The sequence below is a fragment of the Neolamprologus multifasciatus genome, chromosome 16, assembly GCF_963576455.1.
Source record: "Neolamprologus multifasciatus chromosome 16, fNeoMul1.2, whole genome shotgun sequence".
Classification (NCBI taxonomy): Eukaryota; Metazoa; Chordata; class Actinopteri; order Cichliformes; family Cichlidae; genus Neolamprologus; species Neolamprologus multifasciatus.
In genome coordinates this window covers 20645463-20665611 of record NC_140454.1, presented here as the reverse complement: position 1 = coordinate 20665611, position 20149 = coordinate 20645463, and the positions used below count along the sequence as shown (strand labels likewise).

At 40.7% G+C, this 20149-nt stretch overlaps 2 protein-coding genes across 6 annotated transcripts in view; both read left to right on the top strand.

Annotated features, from left to right (window-relative positions):
• Positions 1 to 207: 207 nt before the first annotated feature.
• Positions 208 to 2673, top strand: LOC146500761 (death-associated protein-like 1 homolog). 2 transcript variants are annotated; one of them, XM_085136319.1, is made up of 4 exons: positions 208 to 367; positions 1232 to 1328; positions 1480 to 1543; positions 1659 to 2673. In XM_085136319.1, the coding sequence occupies exons 1-4, from the start codon at positions 298 to 300 to the stop codon at positions 1770 to 1772; spliced, it is 345 nt and encodes a 114-aa protein (XP_084992445.1). In that variant the 5' UTR covers positions 208 to 297; the 3' UTR covers positions 1773 to 2673. The 2 variants fall into 2 exon arrangements, with proteins under 2 accessions (XP_084992445.1, XP_084992444.1); XM_085136318.1 differs by having other exon boundaries at positions 1477 to 1543.
• A 2794-nt stretch (positions 2674 to 5467) lies between these two features.
• LOC146500758 (protein TANC1-like) overlaps positions 5468 to 20149 on the top strand; it is a 119852-nt gene continuing 105170 nt past the window's right edge. For 3 of the 4 annotated variants that reach the window (XM_085136288.1, XM_085136287.1, XM_085136285.1), the window contains exons 1-2: positions 5468 to 5882; positions 18837 to 18930. In XM_085136288.1, the coding sequence (XP_084992414.1) occupies positions 18870 to 18930 (61 nt within the window). In that variant the 5' untranslated portion in view covers positions 5468 to 5882; positions 18837 to 18869. The remainder of the gene's footprint in view (positions 5883 to 18836; positions 18931 to 20149) is intronic. The other variant, XM_085136286.1, reaches the window with a different exon arrangement.

The following is a 20149-nucleotide window of genomic DNA, read 5'->3' as shown; positions in this document are numbered from 1 at the left end:
GTTTTGTGAAAAGATTTTCAAAATAAGATCAAGTAACAGTAACATAAATCAGCTGCAGTTAAATCGTGCTGCAAACCGCAAACAGTTAGTGTACGGTTTCATTTTCTCGGTAAACTATCAGCGGGTAGAGAAAAAGAAAAAAGAAGGTGAAAAAAAAAGAAAGAAAACAAAGAGGCGTTTCGCTGGCCGCAAACTTCCTGTAGCCTCGCGGGACGTCATCTCTGTTGTAGAGAATAAAAACAACGGAGTGGGCGTCGAGGACAGTTTGGTGCTTTCACTGCGGAAGGTTTTCAAGAAATGGTGCAACAACTCCCCAAATCTGGAGCGAAGGAGGCTCCTCGGCTGAAAGCTGGCCACCCTCCGGCAGGTAAGCCGTGTCTCTCTGATAGCTGCCTGCTCTTTTATTTATTTATATTTAAAACTTTATTAAAGCTTGAGGGTTGTTGTTGTTTTTCCATTCCTTGACCCAGTTACAGAGTCGTTCAGAGCGAGTCGACCCCGCTGCAGTTTTTTTCCCACCAAAGTAACGTAACTTTTGCCGTTAATTTGACACGCAGTATGCAAAAGTGCGATAGCTGGAGCTGACTGGCTGCTGTGGCATTAGAGTACTAAAGTGCAAGGAGCGTCATTGGCATGCTTTTGTTTGAAGGGAGGCCTGTTATGTGCACCGTGCACTGCTATTCGTGCAAAGCTGCGGAACAGTAGTTAACTTTGCATTAACAGCTGCAGCTTGAACGGCGTCACACAACTGTTTACGAAGACGATCTGACAAGCAAAATATTGTGATACTTTCGTTTGTACGAACTTTTGCACCATTACTATATATGGGGTTTTTTTTGTTTTGTTTTTTTTTTTTGGGGGGGGGGGGGGGGGGGGGGGTTGGACGCCGGGTTTGGACGCCATGGCACATTAATTTTATTTCATTATTATGAGGGACAGACTGCAGAAACTATCATGTGTCCAGGTTTTAAGAAAGTACAGAGTGTTTGATAGGTTTTAGGACTATAGATCACCTCTGCACGATGAAGCGGACAGGGAAGTGACTACAGGTTTTTGAATGAATGCTAGTGTTCATAAGCTTGAACTGCAAGTGCACAAAGTGAGAGAAGAGAGTTGAAAACCTTTGTGGTTTTCACTTTCCACTCCTCTGTCTCAGTTGCATGAAATGCGCTGTAAAACACTGCTTTGACACAGATTCTTTTTTGGTTTCTTTCCTCTTTTGCATCACTAGTAAAGGCCGGGGGTAAACGGGTGGCCAAGAAAGGCATGGAAGAAAATGCCACCCATGCAACTCCAGAAAAGGACACCAGGAAGTCTGATAAAATCAGGTATGCTCACACTCTGCAGTAAATGTGCTTGAGCTGAAAACAAATTTAGCTTCAAACATTAGTGTGTAAGAATGCCCAGCAGCATTTTGATCATATAGGTCACTAACTTTGCTTAGTTGAGTATAACGCTGTTTTAAAACCTGTGCAGCAGGTCCCTTGCCACCCCTAACAGGATGCAACAAGTTGGCATACTTCTAACAGGAACCCTCGACAAGGTAAACAAAGCATTAACTCTTAAAAAAGCGAGTTAATTCCTTTCCGAGCCAAATGGGTTAGTTGCACTGCTTCAAAGTATTGTGGATAATAAACCTCCTTCCTGATGTTTTGCAGCTGAGCCACGACTTCCCAGAAACACCTGTGAGCGTGAGGCACAGTAAGGTGCGCCCCGCGGTGGAGAAGTCGCACTCCCCTCGGATCGTTTTCATCCAGCAGCCAAGGAAGTAGGAAGTATTCCCTGGAGGGAACCATGTTAAGTCAGCCGTTAAACACCAATGTGAAGTTTTAGACACGTGAGGAGACTGAGACTGACAGGTTGCCTGTAAAGTGTTGATGGAGTGAAAGCTTTCAAACTTTGTTTACTTAGAAGGAAGAAAAAAAACTCTTTGCGGCCATGCTTGTATGTGAATACTATAAACCAGCACTTAATGCATCTTTTCTGGCATAATAATATAATTCTATATTTGTATTTGTCATCTGATTAGAAAACAAAAGCATTTGGTGAGTATGAGTATGTTTGAAGGGAGGGGTTAAGTTACTGAGTTACATAAGGGTGCTTTTAAGGGGAATCTTCACTTTGTATTGCATGGCAATTGTATTAGATTTATTAAAAAAAAGGGGGGACTGAAAGCCATCACTGTGTTGTCTCTGTTTATTTCTTGGAACAGTTTTCTGTTCATACACTCTAAAATGACCACAAGGGGGCAGCAAATGGCCATTTATAACTTTAATAAACCAGACTATCTGGTCATGGATTTCACAAGTCAATATCTAAACTGCGTGCATCTATGCAATATATATGCTTATTTATAATTATTGACTTACATTTTACTTATTTACTTATAATATATGCTTACTTCTATCCATCTGGCCTCTTTCATATAGTGACTGAACCGTGATATCGTAACGTTCCAGCAAGTCCACCTTCTATGTAGCCAAACTATTTTAATTATCCCAGTATGTGTGTGCAGTGAGTCATAGTTAAACAGTGAGATGGATGAAAGGGAAAAAAGAAAACTCTTCCATAAAAGCTAGCTTGGTCTTGTAGGATTCACGGAGCTGATCTTTGCTTTAGAACATTTTGCCCCCGATTCCATTCGGAGCCTGTCCATGATCTATATCTTGACCATTATTCGGAACCTTTTCCAGGGTTCAGTATCTCCATATGCATTTGGCAATACTACTACGTAGTGGTGATTTTTCTTTCTTTTAATATGTTGGATAAATTACAGAAACCACCAAGACTCCACGTGTCTGGAAAGTGAAAGTCAAAAGGGATTGCAGAAAAGTGTTATTGTTTTTAGTGTCAAGGCTGTGCTACAGGTCACCTCTGTGCAAGATGAACCAGACAGGTGCTGTGACTATTGGGTTTTAATCATTTTCAGGGATGCCTCTTGAATGCAGGCTAGTAAACTCAAACTGCAGGTGCCATATTTCACAAGGTAGATGGGGAGAGAGAGAAAGCTGGAGAAAACAAACTAATCTGCTTTCCACTTTCTGCTCCTCAGGATGAGCTGCAAGAGACAGATGGTCAAACAGGAGTTTGAAACAGATTGGACAACATAAAAACTGTAAACAAATCTCTCTCAGCCAGAGTACTGCATGCTGAGCACACACAAGAATGACAGACATTTGTGTGGATTCATGTCAGAATACCAAAGTGACTTAATTGATGTATTTGTTGCTGGATATTTTCAGTTCCATGCAGGTTTATTTCTATAGTGCAAAATCACAAAAGTCACCTGGTGCTTTGTCCAATATTTTGGAGTAAACAGAAATCAAGTGAACCCACTTTGCGACAGTGGGAAGGAAAAAAATCCTTTTTAACAAGAAGAAACCTCCAGCAGAACCAGGCCCACGGAGGGGCAGCCATGTGCCGTGACTGGTTGGAGGGTGATGGGACTTAACGCAATCTAGCGGGGGAAAAGGCAACATTTGAATGACATGCTGCAGTGGTGTTTAAATACACGGGGAGTGCAACGAGATGAGTGGAGAAGAAGTGCTCAGTGCATCAGATGAAGTCTGAGTCTATTTTTCAGGTCTTATTGGAATCTGGAATTTTTCTTTTTTGCAAAATGCAGAAAATATCACAATGTAAAGATTTTTTATGTAAGACCCCATTTTCCACCAAAACTAAGATTTCTGTAATCATTCCTTTTTCACAGCAGACTCTTGTAACCTCAGCACAATGTAGAACAATTATCATCATATCGCTTTATATTCTTGCTGTTAACGAATTGGTGTTAAAAAAAACAAAAAACTTTTGCAAGATTGCGCTGAGGTTAAGGTTTTTCGCTCAGAACAAGCTGCATAAAACAATGTTACCTCATGAGGTCACCGCAGATTAAGGTGCACTACGAACTTCACTTGCCACACCAGACTGAGTCAAACCGTATGGAAAACCTTACTCTGGATCTAATTGCAGTAATCCAGTAACCTAATTTGACACATGTGCTGTAGTTCGTGAAATACTTTATATTTATTACTCTATGTAAAACTAGCATTTCGATCAAGCTGTAATATTAAAATGTTAAAGTCAACAGGGTTATGGTCAAACTATGATTCAGCAGTACGCACAAAGCCAATGAGCCAACATCCTGCTTTCAGCAGCCACTAATACAGACCTAAACCAATTAGACTTCATTTACATAAAAGCTCTGACTCATGTTTCAACTTCCCTCCTTCTAATGCACATCGTCGAGGAGGAAATTACACAGCATACTTGCTAAGTTTGCAAACAGTGAGACAACTGGCAATTTAATGTATTTAGCTATCAGCTGACTATGTAAGTTTGGAGATTTTAAATTGCCTACATGTGCCCAGAGTGAATATTGTTGCTGAAAAAGGATGACCAGAAAGCATTAATGCAAAGCAGTGTGTTGGTGCAGCAGCCAGCCCATCTGTTGCCATGTTACTCTTTATGTTCTTGGAAGGATTAATGAGGCCGTGCATATATTTTACAGACAGTTTAATGTTCACATGTAAAATCGACAACTGCAAAGTAGCACATAGCTGCAATCAGTTATCAGTGCAGAGTAAAACTCCATTTAGGATCTGAAACAAGTAAGCATGTTAATATAGTAATATATATATTAGTATATAAAATTGTCAGAAACTGTTAAAGACTGTATAGACCAAAGCATCCAATTATTGCTTTTCTTCCAATTATATGAAAACAAAAAGACCACCCTGAAGATGTCTAAAGCGTAGCTTGTAAGAATACAATAGCTATACACAATAACAGTGATTCAGCAAAATGTTGTGGACAGCGAGGCAAGTTTCATCTGACTGGACACTTTTGGCTTGATTGCAGCATTTTAGGTTCTGCAACTTTTGGTCCACCTAAATAAATAATGGATTCTTCAATATTCTACAACAGATTTATTCCTGGCAATGTGGAAAGAGCTTGGGCAGATTTTGGAACACAAATACCTTTGTATGGAAAACTAATCTCAGTCCGAGGTCCATTCACTACTTCCAACTTCATCACACGATTTAATTTCACTTAAGCACCTTAAAGTTTCATTTTAGAGTTCTCTTCTTTCTACATATATTCCCAGAAGGCTTCTGGAAGAAAACACAGACAGCTGATGCACTTCCTCTGGATTCATCTCCCATCCAAGTGACGTCTTCAGTCGCAGACTGACTGCAAGTTTCTCCAACCAATCTGGATGGAAAACTGAGCTCGGGCCTCAGTGTTTGGCAGTGGTGCTAATTTTGGCATTGTGCAACTGTACTCTTTATAAGGATGGGAAAAACCTGCATCCAGCTGACTTAAGAAGGTGCTTTTAAGACTTTTAAGACAAAGCTGGAGAGGCAGAGCTTAAGATGGTTTGGAAGTGTGCAGAGGAGGGATGGTGGATATAGTAGACAAAGGATATTGAAGATAGAGCTCAGAGAAGCGTGTATCTAGAGGATATGCAAAAGTTTGGTGTGACAGAAGAGGACCCCATTGATAGGGTGAGATGGAGGCATATGATCCGCTGTGGCGACCTCTAAAGGGAACATCCGGAAGAAGGAAAATGTGAAGTTTTAGAGAATTTCACACTCCTTAAACTAAATGCTTGCAGCTTGTATCTCTAGCATCCTGTCATGTCCATGAGGCATGCACACAGAAATGAGAGCAGAAGAAAAGAAGCGGAGGAGGAGGAGGAAGGAGGGGTAGATCTGGTTTGTTCTCCTGCTGATCCTTCCCACAGATGACCTCATGCGAGAGAAGGAGGAGTCCGACGTCCCGTAGCCTACCTTGGTGGAGCAAGTGGGGACTGAAGTCGTGTGGAGATACGCTCAGACTGCTGGTGAAACTTTTAGGACTTTAATATCCATGACATTTATCAGGTAAGATTTAAAGCGTATTCACAGATTGTTTGTGTGGTCGTCGTTGTTGTTGTTAGTTTGTTCACCAGTTGGGAGAAGTAGTGTTAAAGCGTGAGAGTTTTAGTGGCAGTTTGTTGGGAGGAATGTCGGGACATGCCCATTGAGCAGTCTTCAAAACCAACGGGACTGACAGCAGTCATTGGGATTTTTATTTTCAGCTGCACAGACATATTCAGTCTCTTTGTTCGAGTTGGTTTCTCTGCTGCTTTTACTTTACGTTACTGAGATGCTAAACTAGGTCAACTTTAAGGGAAGTTATTCGGTTAGTGGGTTAAAAAAAATCGCTTTTTTTTTTAGCAGGTAAAGTTTCCATTTATTTGGATGTTAAAATCAAAGGAAGCAACTTTAAAGTAACTAAAGTAAATTTAATCAAAGTAATTAAAAAGATTTGTTTCATAAACACTTCGTACTGACTGAAGAGGTGGCATTTTAATCGATTAGTCGATGGCAATAATTTTTAAAATGGCCTCATCTACAAAAATCTCTAAAAATATAGTGACTCCATTGCAAAATTCTGAGCACAGTTTTCAGTAAGTAGCAGTAGTTGTTGTTTATTCCTGTTTTTTTGTGGAGAGAATTATAGAAAGGTAGGGAAAGCATCACTTTCCAGGCAGGTTTTATCATGTCTAAGCATTTTAAACTTTTCTGGTGTCATTCTAAGGCTTTGAATGAAATACAGTATGAGTCAGGGATGGGATGGCCTTGGTCCACACCACATGGTGTGTTCAGTTGATATATGGGTGGATCCCTGGTATAATAATCCTTAAAGTCAGTCATGCAAATATATGAGAAACGGGAAACTAGATGTAAGGACTACAAAATTAATCGGATACAGCAGATAAAATTCATCCATGGGGGAAATCATCCAACTGCCCACGTGTGTGTCAGTATAACTGGGAAAAACTCATTTCAGAGTTGGACTATTCATTGAAGGTGAAGAAAGACCATTGCAGAGTTTCTGTATAGTCGATAAAATGTCAAATGAAAATAAATATTTGGAATTTAAGATTTATTGGTGCAGATTCGCATGCTTCAGTGTTGAAGTGACCTAAATTACTTTATCACCAGTAATCCGATAAGAAGTGAGGTGAGGGTAGCTATGGACCAGATGTGGCCATCAGTGTGTTGTGTAAACACTATGAGCGCATCATCTTATGCACAGTCAACGTTATTTTCCCGTTTTAGAGGAAAAGGTTCATGGGCATTTAAAAAAAATGGTGGGAGGAGGAACACTTGAATTCAGGGTTCTATTCATAGAGATTTCCAGTGATAAGATTAACTCATATCAATGTTCAGTGGTTGTGTTTATTTTTTATACTGCGTTTCTGAAAGTTTCATATAGTGGTTCGTGTCTGTTATCAGCTTGTTAAGGAAGAACAGTGATAATTGTATTGTCCTCTCATTAGGACACAGATGATTTCCAGAAAGGTCATTACTTTTCTTATGACTGTGTGGTCTTGCTTGATGCTAATGCGCTGTATTTTCTGATTGGATGCGGTGGTTTTGAAAGCAAAACCAAATCCAGATATAGCTGTAGGCCTAAGGCTAAAGGACTGTAATCTTTTCCACCCACATAAATTGAGTCATTGAAGTTTGACCACTGGCTGGATATGAGTTCTGCTGCTTTCAGCATATTTTCAGTGGAGGAATCCTCCTGTAACTAAGCCAGGTGCTTTGAAAATCAAAGTTCCAGTTTTTTGTTTTCACCTCCTCGGATATTGCTTGTAAATGTCAGGATGAAGCTTTGATCGTTGATCGCATGTGAAGTCATAGTTTCAACATGCTCTCTGATCACTGTCTCTGATAAAGTCTTCATAACCTTAAAGCCTTCAGGCGTTCAGCCTTCAGAGAAGCTGCCACAACATTTGCTATTTCCTCCACTCAGCTGCTTGTTTCATTTTAGCTCTCAGGGCACTTTGCCTCTCTAGTGTTGATTTTTTTCCCCCCCATTTCAGACTCAACAGGTGGAACAGGCTTTGCTGCCGACAATCATGCTGATGGTCAGTTAACGGGAATATGCTCTGTATTAACTTTCCGACATAATTTCAGGCAATTTTACGCTGATTATGAAACCATTAGAGAGGATTTGCATGCCTCTGTGCCAAGGCTAGAACTACCCCAATTGTCTGTTATGAGGTGTTTGAATTGCAAGGCAGTCATCTTATTGAACGTCCCTCAAGAGTCTGCTTCCCACTCTCTGCAGAGCCTGGTTCCCATGGTCCTCAGCCAGTTGGCTTATAACAGATGCTGGCATCAGTGTCGTATTGTTATGGCTGAGGAGGGAAGGTTACTGGAGCCAGTGACCTGACAGACAGCACACACTGAGCTGGTGCTGATAATAAGGATAATGGTTTTGTCCTATTGAAAGGACCCAGTCCATGGTTCCAACAGGAAAGCCAGATTTTTAGCGGCTTGTAGGGTTCAGGACTCCATATGTGAGCCTACCGGATGGGCTCTGAAAGCCTTGGTGTAAAAATCTGGTGTGAGTAAGGGTCTTACTGCACATTAGCTTGAGTGTAGCCTTATGGGAGTGCCCTATTTTGTAACTACATTAGCGTAAAGTTTAAGAGTGCAACTTACATATAAGTCTCCATGAAACTCCATCCGTTGTCATGATTAATTGCAACTTATTTTTTGTTTAGCTCTTCCCTCACATGATTTACTTGCATGCTACCAAAACCTTCTGTAATGTGATTGCACAGATTTACTATCAGTGCAAATCAGAATGTTTCCTGTAGCAATAATCTCGTTTCTTGCTTTCAGAATCTGCATCTTCATATACAGATATCTGATTTTAGAGATTACTTTATCCCTAACCTGTTACACATACTTGTCTGTTTTGGTTTGGTGCGTTAAGACGTGCCAAAGCTGTCACTCAAACTGCTGGACAGCTTCCAGTCGACTTGCTTGCAGTTGCAAAGCGAAGGCCAATTGCAGGATTTTGTGACCATAGCCATGTGATTTCTATCTACGTTTGAAAAGCTTAACGACGGTTTGTGTCTGATGAATGTGGAAACTTTCAAGGAAGGAAACCCCTCTGCGTTATATATCAAGAGGAAGATTATGATACGCATTGTGTGTGGAATTTACAGAAAACACATGCAAGACACTTTTGCATCTCAAAGCCATTAAAGTGGTTTTAGGGCATGTTGTGACATAATGACATAAAGCAGAAACGGTTACCCCCTTGAGCTCTTGGAACCTGAACAAAGCACAAATTGTTACAGGCTGTTATGGAGTTCGTGCCACCCTGTGGGGTAGACGCTCTGTTGAAGTTATCATAAGAACCTGCAAGAGTATTATACCAGCCTATTTTATGTTTACTCTTTAAAAGATGTGCATGTGTCAGACGCAACATAACATCACCATCAGGAAATATTCTGTCGCATTCTTAGTGCTGGGACGACAGATTATGTACACACCTTTTGGCAAAGTGGCAAAGCTGTGTAATTGCATTAGCTCAAGTTTCATAAAGAGAATGGCAGCTTGTGTATCAAATTACTTTCCTTACCATTTAATTGCCACATTTCCCCTCGGGTCATCTAATAAAACACTGCAGAATCACAGCCATTTATTTGGAGTTTGTCTTGTATTTCAGTAATGCTGTTGACATTTGCAGAATTTAATAGCCATAAAAAATGCCCGGCGTTTCCTGCAGTATAAGTTGAAAGTCCAGGTGTGAGAGCGAGTATAGTGTGTATGTTTTCCCATATCTGAGCATGTGGTTAGGCTGTGTGTGTCTAAATCACGTGATTGTTTGGAGGTTCTTCTTAGTACCAGCTGTTACTGATTTACATTTTCAAGCTATTTTTGAGAACTCCAGAGATGCGGTGATAGAGAGAGAGAGGGTCATATATATAAACCAAAAGAACGTGTGTAAAAACAGCACAACACACTATTTGGAGGATTCACTTTATTTGTATTTCAAATGAATTTGATGATTATTTAGTTGACACTAGTTTAGAGTCTGTGGGAGGAATGTGCGATGACCTGTGTGCAATATCTCCTTTGCATGTGTGACTGGTGTCTGCAAATTGCACATAGTTGTGTGAGTTGTACTCTCATCTGTGTGCGGCTTGTTGCTCTCCTTCATTGTAGAGTGGGCTGGACCAGTCTGCAGCAAGCACCCGTGAAGGTCACTATAGACGAAGAAAGCAGGCAAAGCGAAACTCGATGGTTTGTTAACAATTTTACTGTGGCCATATGTCACCATTGTGGAATGTGTGCTGTTTTCCACTTGCTTTTATGTTCTCCTGGTCTACATAAATACATTGGTTATGTTTGGAAGTATGGAAGTGTTTGGGTTCCCACAAACCGATGAGCCAGTCGTCAACAAAGAGCTGCTGTGTGCAAATGTTTTGTACCCAGACCAATATTGTATTCCTGTCATAACAAGGACTTAGGAAAACAAATCTTATTTGGATCAGTGAGATGTCAACGTTTACCCGTCTTTGCTAAAACGCACACCTGAAAAACCTCGTCATTTTGGAGCCATATAGCCAACTTACAGAATGGTAACCTGTCTCAAGTGTTTATTGATATTTGTTTGTTCATTATTACAAACCGGATTCCAAAAAAGTTGGGACACCAAACAAATTGTGAATAAAAACTGAATGCAATGATGTGGAGATGGCAAATGTTAATATTTTATTCAGAATAGAAGGTAGATGACAGATCAAAAGTTCAATCCGAGAAAATGTATCCTTTGAAAGGAAAAATATGTTGATTCAAAATTTCACGGTGTCAACAAATCCCAAAAAAGTTGGGACAAGTAGCAATAAGAGGCTGGAAAAAGTAAATTTGAGCATAACGAAGAGCTGGAAGACCAATTAACACTAATTAGGTTAATTGGCAACATGATTGGGTATAAAAAGAGCTTCTCAGAGTGGCAGTGTCTCTCAAAAGCCAAGATGGGTAGAGGATCACCAATTCCCACAATGTTGCGCAGAAAGATAGTGGAGCAATATCAGAAAGGTGTTACCCAGCGAAAGATTGCAAAGACTTTGCAGTTATCATCATCAACTGTGCATAACATCATCCGAAGATTCAGAGAATCTGGAACAATCTCTTTGCGTAAGGGTCAAGGGCGTAAACCCATACTGGATGCCCGTGATCTCCGGGCCCTTAAACGACACTGCACCACAAACAGGAAGGCTACTGTAAAGGAAATCACAGAATGGGCTCAGGAATACTTCCAGAAACCATTGTCAGTGAACACAATCCACTGTGCCATCCGCCGTTGCCAGCTGAAACTCTACAGTGCAAAGAAGAAGCCATTTCTAAGCAAGATCCACAAGCTCAGGCGTTTTCACTGGGCCAGGGATCATTTAAAATGGAGTGTGGCAAAATGGAAGACTGTTCTGTGGTCAGACGAGTCACGATTTGAAGTTCTTTTTGGAAATGTGGGACGCCATGTCATCCGGACCAAAGAGGACAAGGACAACCCAAGTTGTTATCAACGCTCAGTTCAGAAGCCTGCATCTCTGATGGTATGGGGTTGCATGAGTGCGTGTGGCATGGGCAGCTTGCATGTCTGGAAAGGCACCATCAATGCAGAAAAATACATTCAGGTTCTAGAACAACATATGCTCCCATCCAGACGTCATCTCTTCCAGGGAAGACCCTGCATTTTTCAACAAGATAATGCCAGACCACATTCTGCATCAATCACAACATCTTGGCTGCGTAGGAGAAGGATCCGGGTACTGAAATGGCCAGTCTGCAGTCCAGATCTTTCACCTATAGAGAACATTTGGCGCATCATAAAGAGGAAGGTGCGACAAAGGAGGCCCAAGACGATTGAACAGTTAGAGGCCTGTATTAGACAAGAATGGGAGAGCATTCCTATTTCTAAACTTGAGAAACTGGTCTCCTCCGTCCCCAGACGACTGTTGAGTGTTGTAAGAAGAAGGGGAGATGCCACACAGTGGTGAAAATGGCCTCGTCCCAACTTTTTTGGGATTTGTTGACACCATGACATTTTGAATCACCATATTTTTCCCTTAAAATGGTAACTTTTCTCAGTTTAAACTTTTGTTCCATGATTTATATGCTATTCTGAATAAAATATTGACATTTGCCATCTCCACATCATTGCATTCAGTTTTTATTCACAATTTGTTTAGTGTCCCAGCTTTTTTGGAATCCGGTTTGTACTTTTTTATGAAAAATGAATGGAAATACAAAAGTACAAACACGGCGGTGAAGATCTATCATTTGTAATGTTTTTTTGTTTGGTGCACTGGCGCTTTGCTATAATTCTTTTTGTGACTCACTGATTGATAAAACCTTAATAGAGATTTGTTGCATGGACTTCCTGTAGACTTTGCGCACTGCTTGTTAATGATTTACTCTTACTCAAATACTAGTCTCTCACAGAAGTGAATACCAAACTGAGTCTAAGTAGCAACGATTTGGCTTTATTTATTTTTACTGCAGATTTTTATTTCCACTTCACTTCTGCAGCAATTTAGTATCAGAGTGATAAGAGTGTTTAGTCATAATGGAGAACAAGAGATGAGGACGGAAATTGACGCAACATTGTTACTCAGTGTGGAGTTACATCGGAGGTGGTCTAACCTGGGAGCGAAGAGCGGAAACCATGCCGGCTCATTCGTAAATTCATAGTACCTAGTGATCTGTTTATCTAAATTAGTGCTGTTTTATGCAAATTCACTGCATGGTCTTGCCTTACTCTGACAATTCCCACGCCAGGTTTAGTTTCCAGACCCCGAAATGTAACTCTATATTCAGAGCACTCACTAGCCCATTAAACATGCCTTAACGCTTCTAGATAGTTCATGGATAAAATCAAACAGGTTCACTCATTTTCACTGCTGACACAGGGATTAGGGGTATAACCGAACACAAAAGGCACTGTTTTTACTCCATTCTTACTAACTGTCCTACTTATTCACTGATGCTAAAGTCAGTTAAACACTGATTATTGCCATTATATAATCTCAGGTGATAGACAAAAGGACAAAAGGGGGTAAAACACGCTCTTGAGTTTGAAGTTTGGCACGCACCTGAACTTTCTGTTAATGAATGGTTACTTCAGCTGCTGTAATAGATAAAGTTTTGTGTCTGCTAGTTTTTGTTTTGTTTTGTTTTGTTTTGTTTTGGGGGGGGGGGGTTGCCTGTTGGGAATGATTTTCTTCTATTTTGAAGCTTCCCATGCCAGTCTTATAAGTAGGTCAGATTTATTATCTTTTTAAGTTTTGCACTAAGCCATTTGGCTCGTCATCCTCAATAAGAACCAAGCTTATTTTGCCCCAAGCTCGAACCTTGGATTTGCCGCGGCCTTTGATGAAATGATGATTTTCTACTGGCTAAAAGTAAACAAACAAAGGAGTGCTGAGCTTTTTTCTCATTGTTTAGTTTTGAAGCGTTTTCCCATGATATTTGTTAAATTTGCTGAAATGATCAAGCCACATGATATTACTTACAAGCCATGTAGTAGTTGATGTGATTGTATTACTTTGCCCTATTATTATTATTATTATTATTATTAGAAATGTAGTCCTTCATTTCCTGTAGAAATGCACGTTGCCGAGTTCTTCAAAGGCTTCTTTGTGTTCTGGGAAAGTTTATGCATTGGAAAGATGATACTATAAACCACTGCTTTTTCTGATGCTTAAAGGCATTTCTTGACTACAGAAACTTGAATATTAGCTCTAATAACAGGAACATGAGAGCATTTAAATCCATTTCAGCTACAGGGAGGTAGCAGGTTTGATTTCTAGTCCATTTCTTTGACACTGGTGTATCCTTAAGGTTATCCTTAGGGCTGCTGCAACTTGTACACATGATTCATTCAGACCTTTGAATCAAATGGTGACCAGAGTGCACTCATTGGTTTTGCTTCTGCTCTTTCTTTTCTCTCATAACTTGTTTGGCACAAATGATGTCGCCTCTTTGGGTTTCTCATTATTTTTGTATACTCATTTGTCATACTGGCTTTCAGAGTTCCAAGATGCATACATGCATACTGATTTGTTGACATTTGTAAGTTGTTTGATACCACATGCCCATTACAGAGACATAACTTGGTTTAACTTAGAACAGTTTTTGTGTATAGCAGTGTGATGCGGTGACTTTTACAGTAGTGAGGCAATTACTATAGACGTCCTGGTGAAAATGTTCAACTTTAGAACAGTAAAAAAAATCTCTTAAATCTCTTTACTAGTTTACTACTAAAAGCTGTGAAAGGGGTGACTTTTTCTTTCAATAACTCAGCTGTTATAATGACAGTAATCCTTAATCCATGGCAGTTTTGGCCCTACTTGTCTGCTAGACACCATTTATGCTATTTCGAATCCCTGAACTTGATGGTCTTGACCATGCATTTGGTGTTACTATCTTTTGGAGCATGTTTAATGCTCACAAATTATATGTGCTCATGTATGCTTAATGGTAAAGACCATCAGGCTAACAAAGCATGCTAGTAAGTGCTTAGTACTCCATTTTCTTCTCCAAATATTACCACCTTTAGCTCAGGAAAAACCTGGATAGCAGACCATATGATCACCTGTGTAATTTGTTTGTGGGTTAATCACAATGTTTAAGTCATCCATTAATATTTCAAGGTATTTCCCCCTAATTACAAGATGAAGGCCTGCTTCCTATAGGCTGGTGCAGGGAAAAGGCTGAGCAGGAAACACTTAAGTCAAACCGGTAGAGAAGTGCCATAAAAATATCTGTCCTTTTGTTATTTCTCTTCCAGTTGCTTTAGTGTGAATAACAACCTTTTGTTTACAGTGGCTGACACTCAGACTGCGCTTTCCTATCTACCTACTTCCAGCACTTCCTCTTTCAAAGGTTTGTTAGCTAACTTGCCCTATTGTTTATGGACCCTTGAACTCACAGGCCAGGCTAGGCCTGTTTCCTGCACCCAGCGAATGGACAGCAAATAAAAGAGATAATTATGGATTTCACATGAGAATTTTGAAGTCTCACTAGTTTGCTTCTAGGCTAGCTTGTTTGATAAACCAGCTTGAAGGTCAGCCCAAAGTGAGAATTTCCATGTTGCTATGACAACAGGGTGGAAAACTGAGAGCAGTCACTCATGTAGAATCAGTCGATGAAGAGAGCTGGCAGGGCATATCAACAGGAAAGAGATGAACGCATGGGGTGGAAAATAGCTGTTTGCTCCAATGCTGGAAGCTCATCTGAGCTTGAGGGTACACTCTCTATTGTTTGCCACTTAATAAAGTGCAAAGCAGGCTAACTCGCCAGCATCAGTGTTTGTTAAATGCTTCCCCACCAGATGTAATCAGGACAAACAATCCCCTTTCTGTTCTCTATATAGGCATCTTCTCAGATGACTATGGTATAGCTAGCTGGCCCCATTAACCACATGTCACGTCGGCATTGTGCAGGTGTGGATCTTTCCTGTTTTGTAACCTGTCTGGATTTGAACTGTGTCACATTGGGAATGACCTGGAAAACAAATATATGGATAACCTGAGGCTCCTTTTAACCCACCCAGGCTCCAATTTCTTTTTTTTCTAAAAGGGAAGCTGCCTTGACATTATACCGCAGATTGGAGTCAGTTTTATTTTTGCCTTGAGCTTTTACAGAGTAACAGACAGCTCTCGTGTGAAGGTCTTCGTGCTGACATGTATGTTTGGTTAAAATGCTAGCAGTGGGAAAATCATGATGCGGTCTTTCGTGTGTATCCCTTTAGATGGTCTGTTGGAACTTTATGACAATTTGCCTCAAATAAACAAGAGCAGCAGCAAATTAACTACTTTTTCACTGGGTAAATGTGTGTTTCTGCAGACCCTTGAGCCTTGATGGGACTTGCGCTGCTCTGTTTTAATTTTGAGAGGCCCTTAGTAAGGGGCCATGCTAATATACAAACACAGCTTTGTGCACTGGGATGGACCAGACCTTGAAGGCTTAAAGAATATTGATTCCCATCGCTCTGCGTAGCATGCGGTTTGTGCTTCTTCTCTGAGGGGACTGTCTTACAAATGTCAAATTTATAGCCCCGCTATGCTGATCGAAATACTTCTGCTGTCGTGGGGATTAGGCTTTGATTTCATTAACCTTTTTCAGGATTCCCCACAACCACTGCCAATAAAAACAATGCAAGGCTTAGGCGGCATTAACACAAAATGTTGTTTGTGATTATCCAGAAGACTTAATAAAGACACTTAGTTTGTCATGAAAATCATCCTACTTTGTCTGTTTTTTTTACATTTTGATCTATAACAGTGTATTCGCTGGTCACCTTAGTGGGTACACCCCGTAAGTACTAGGTTGGGCCTTCAGAGTAGCCTTAAGCTTTCATGGCAGAGCACAGTTGCTGGACATCCATGATGAGAATCTCCTGTTCCACCACATCCTAAAGGTGCTCTATTGGATTGAACTCTGCTGTCTGTGGAGGCTATTTGAGTCCAGTGAACTCATTGTCATGTTCAAGAAAACATTTGGAGATAATTAGAGCTTTGTGACATGATGTGCTTTCTTGTTTGAAGCAGCCTTCAGAACATGGGCACACTGTGGTCATACAGGGATGAGCATGATCAGTCACAATATTCATTTACCCCCTACTCCTAATCAGGGCCAACACCAACACCAGCAGCAGCCTGAGCTGTTGATGCAAGGCGGGATGGATCCGTGCTTTCTTGTTGCCAAATTCTGACTCTACCATCTGAATGCTGCAGTGGAAATTTAGACTAATCAGACAAGGCAATGTTTTCACTATCTTATATTGTTCAATTCTTGTGAATATGTGTGAATTGTAGCCTCAGTTTCAGTGTTCTTAGCTGAACATTTGCTTTAAGATGTGGACTTCTGCTGCTTCAGGGTTTGAAGTGTTGTGCAGAGCTATGCTCTTCTGCATAGCTTAGTTGTAAAGACTGGTTAGTTGAGTTAGTGTTGCCTTCCTATTAGCTCAAAGCGTTTTGTCCCTTTCTCCTTTAACCTCTGACATCAGTAAGGCATTTTTCTCCCAGAGAACTGCTTCTTTGTTTTTTAGTGTTTTCGTGGAAAAAATCCCAGTAGATGAGCAGTGTCTGAAATGCTCACCCCACTCCATCTGGCACTGATATCATGTCACTTAAATCACCTTCCATCCAATGGTGCTCAGCTTGAACTTCCCAGTAAATATGGTCATCTTGACCATATTTACAGTTTGTATCAGTTTCATGGCAGCAAGTCAAATTCGTCGAGTTCTTGCCTCATGATTGGACGATTACCTGCCCGCATTTATCAATGAACATGTGAACTGGCCAGTGAGTGTAGATCTAATTGGCACCAATATCATTTTAAGGTTTTTCATTTTTGATGCTTTGGGGAGTTTAAACAAAGCAGTGTTTGTAACACAGTACTTTAGTTTACCAGATGTTGTTCCGTGACCACCTGTGGCTGTTGCAACCTTGTGTCATAGTTGTGTTCGGTTGGCTAGAGTGTATCTATGCCAGTGTCTCTAATCGCTCTCCATTACACTGTATGCAGCAATCTTTCTACGTTTTCCCTTCCCAGAGCTAAAATGCTCATGGACTTTTAATAATGCTGTCATCATTGTGCTTTTTTTAAAGCTGTCATTACGACAGTGATGACACATGGTTGGCTTTCTTTCAAGTAATATGTACACTGTAACTCCGCACCTGATGCAAACAGCTGATAGACGCATAGCTCAGAATTAGGAATGATTAACTGTATATGATGCCTGAAGAGGTGAACCTCATTCTCTCACTGGGTGCTGACTTTGTGTGTGTGTTTGTGTCCAGTGGCTGCAATGGGGGGGGATGGAAGGAATTTGTCATGTTGGCTTTTAGAGTTTTAAGAGGGCGTTTCTCATTTCCTTTGGGTTCACCTGCGTAATGTTTATTGTTACTGTGGCGATGAGCAGCGAGCTCCCACACAGAAACTACCAACTCCTCCTAATTTTGCACTGTGATGTCATGAACTGCAATATCTCTGCCTCTACACATAAAAGCAGTGTGCACATGTCTTATACTATAACAAATCAGGTACATTTCTTGTTAAGGTTTGGTTTTGGGTATAAAAAGGTAAAGGATTAAAATAAAAAAAATGGTGTATACAGGGGGAAAAGGGTGATTCAGAAGCCTCTTTCAATAAGCAGTAAGAGGACCTAGATTTGTGAAGCCTGGCCTCTGGGTTAAGATCTATGTTTTGTTTGCACATGGCATATCCTTATTTGGTTGAAACCATTCTTTTCTCGTCATTGGAAAGATTGCTCTGCTGCTATTAATACAGTACTGTAGGAGCCTGTAATGTGTTCAGAGGGATGGTAACCAAAAATCCCACACAATTAACTGTTCTAGGCAACGCTGTGTTATGAATGTTTTTACTGTTGTCCAGCTACGTAAAGACTATAAATAATCCCAAAGTAAGCAAGAACATCCAGGCCAGACCTTGAGTTCATGTTATACCGTTTAACTCTAAGGTTTCAAAATGAACACAGGGTTGGGAGGAACCATGGATATCAGTTGTAAACACCCAAGTGCAGCCCCGTAGCGTCGATTGCATGTGGAATTCGGGGCATTCGACCGACTGTTTTCCTGCATAACAAGATAGCAGAACTTGTCCTTTTCTGTTTAAATATTAGAGCATTCTTTCCATGCTCCCCTCCACTGATGACCTGCAGGAGTGGGAGTGCTGTGGGAACACTCCCGGGCGAGTGCCAGCTAAACAGATAGAAATGCAGATATACAGTACACTGTTTTGCCATTGCTGTGTTCCAAGCTTGAGGACACATTTGGCCTGTTTTTTGCTTAATTCTTGATTAAAAACAACAAAAAAGGCCTTGTGTTTAATCTGTTTTCTTATTTGCACGTGAATACAGAAAACTGCCTGTTTTGTTAGACTGACAATGGATGCATCTCAGTTATCCTGTTGTGACTGTGGGTTAATGAATGTTTTTATTTGCTTTAACCCCAGGGGCTCTGCAGAAAGGATTCCAGGAATCTTGCCATGTTCAAGGCAGTGCTGAAGAAGAACAGAGATGGAGGCAAGGGGAGCAAGAAGGATTCAGGTATGTGTAAAATCTGGAAGAAAAACAGCTAGGATCCAAGAATCAGATACACTAAAGCTACATTCAGAGTTTATAAAGTCATTCCTGACTAAGTTTTATGAAGTACCCTTCACAGATGGCCTTCTAGTTAAAGAGTGAGAATGTGATAACCGAAGTGAGTTAAGTGAGCTGAAGAGAACAGAAGAGAAAGCTAAATCTGAAGTGTGCTCTTGGCAAATATACAAAACTGATGGTGGGGGGAAAAAATCACTTTTTCCATTTGACCTATAAAAAAACCAAAACAAACCAGTGCTTCATTTCTAGATATCTGTAAACACTGTTGTCATAACTAGAATGGTACTTGAGCAAAAACCCAAGATGTGCACTTGAACTTTAAAGCTCTTCCTGTACTTGTCCTCTATGCAGGGAGTTTTCCAGTTTTGGTAAAAGATGGTGTGGGAAGAAATGACAGCTATATGATCTCACACATTGTAGGTCACTGGTGACACAGCGTGCCGTAGATGGAAATCACGCAGCCATTGCTACATCTATAACTGTGAGATCAGAGCAGGATACCTTCTTTCTTTCTATCTTTGATTTGACTGGAGATGCAATGTGACCGTTGTGTCATAACAGATGTTTCACTTTGGAAGCTTGCATCGGGCCTTTCCAAAATGACTAATCATAAGTCAGTCTCAGCAATACATTGTTTACTTGTACGTGCAATGGCCTTCTCCAAAGACGTGTCTTGAAATAGCAGGTTGACCATTTATGCTTATACTGCACCTACCAGCCTAGACCTGCTTTAGCACCTGAGGGCTTGCCTCAGAAGTCTGGTTCAAACAGTCTACAGTGTGCACGGTAGATGTCTCATAGCTCCATCTATCGCGCTCTGTCATCCTTTGTCTGATGTGATTGTTTCACTCAACAGCCGGTGGTAAAATTAAAGGGGAAACCGTGACTTTCTTTCCACAGACACACACACATCACCTCGACTGCTTTCCAGTACATTAAGGGATTGAGATCTGAGCACTGCAGCCTTGTATACATTTTCCTTAATGAAGGTGTTGCAACCTGTCTAGCCTGTTGAATCACTCAGATAGCGTAGTTTTCTTGTTATTCCACACTTAAACACAGAAGTTACTGGGTGTGTGAAGACCAAGAGCAGCAGAGTTTTATGGCGGGATAGAAGTCTTTATCCCCAGCCTCACTTTCCCAGTTGGAACCCATCCATCAAGCT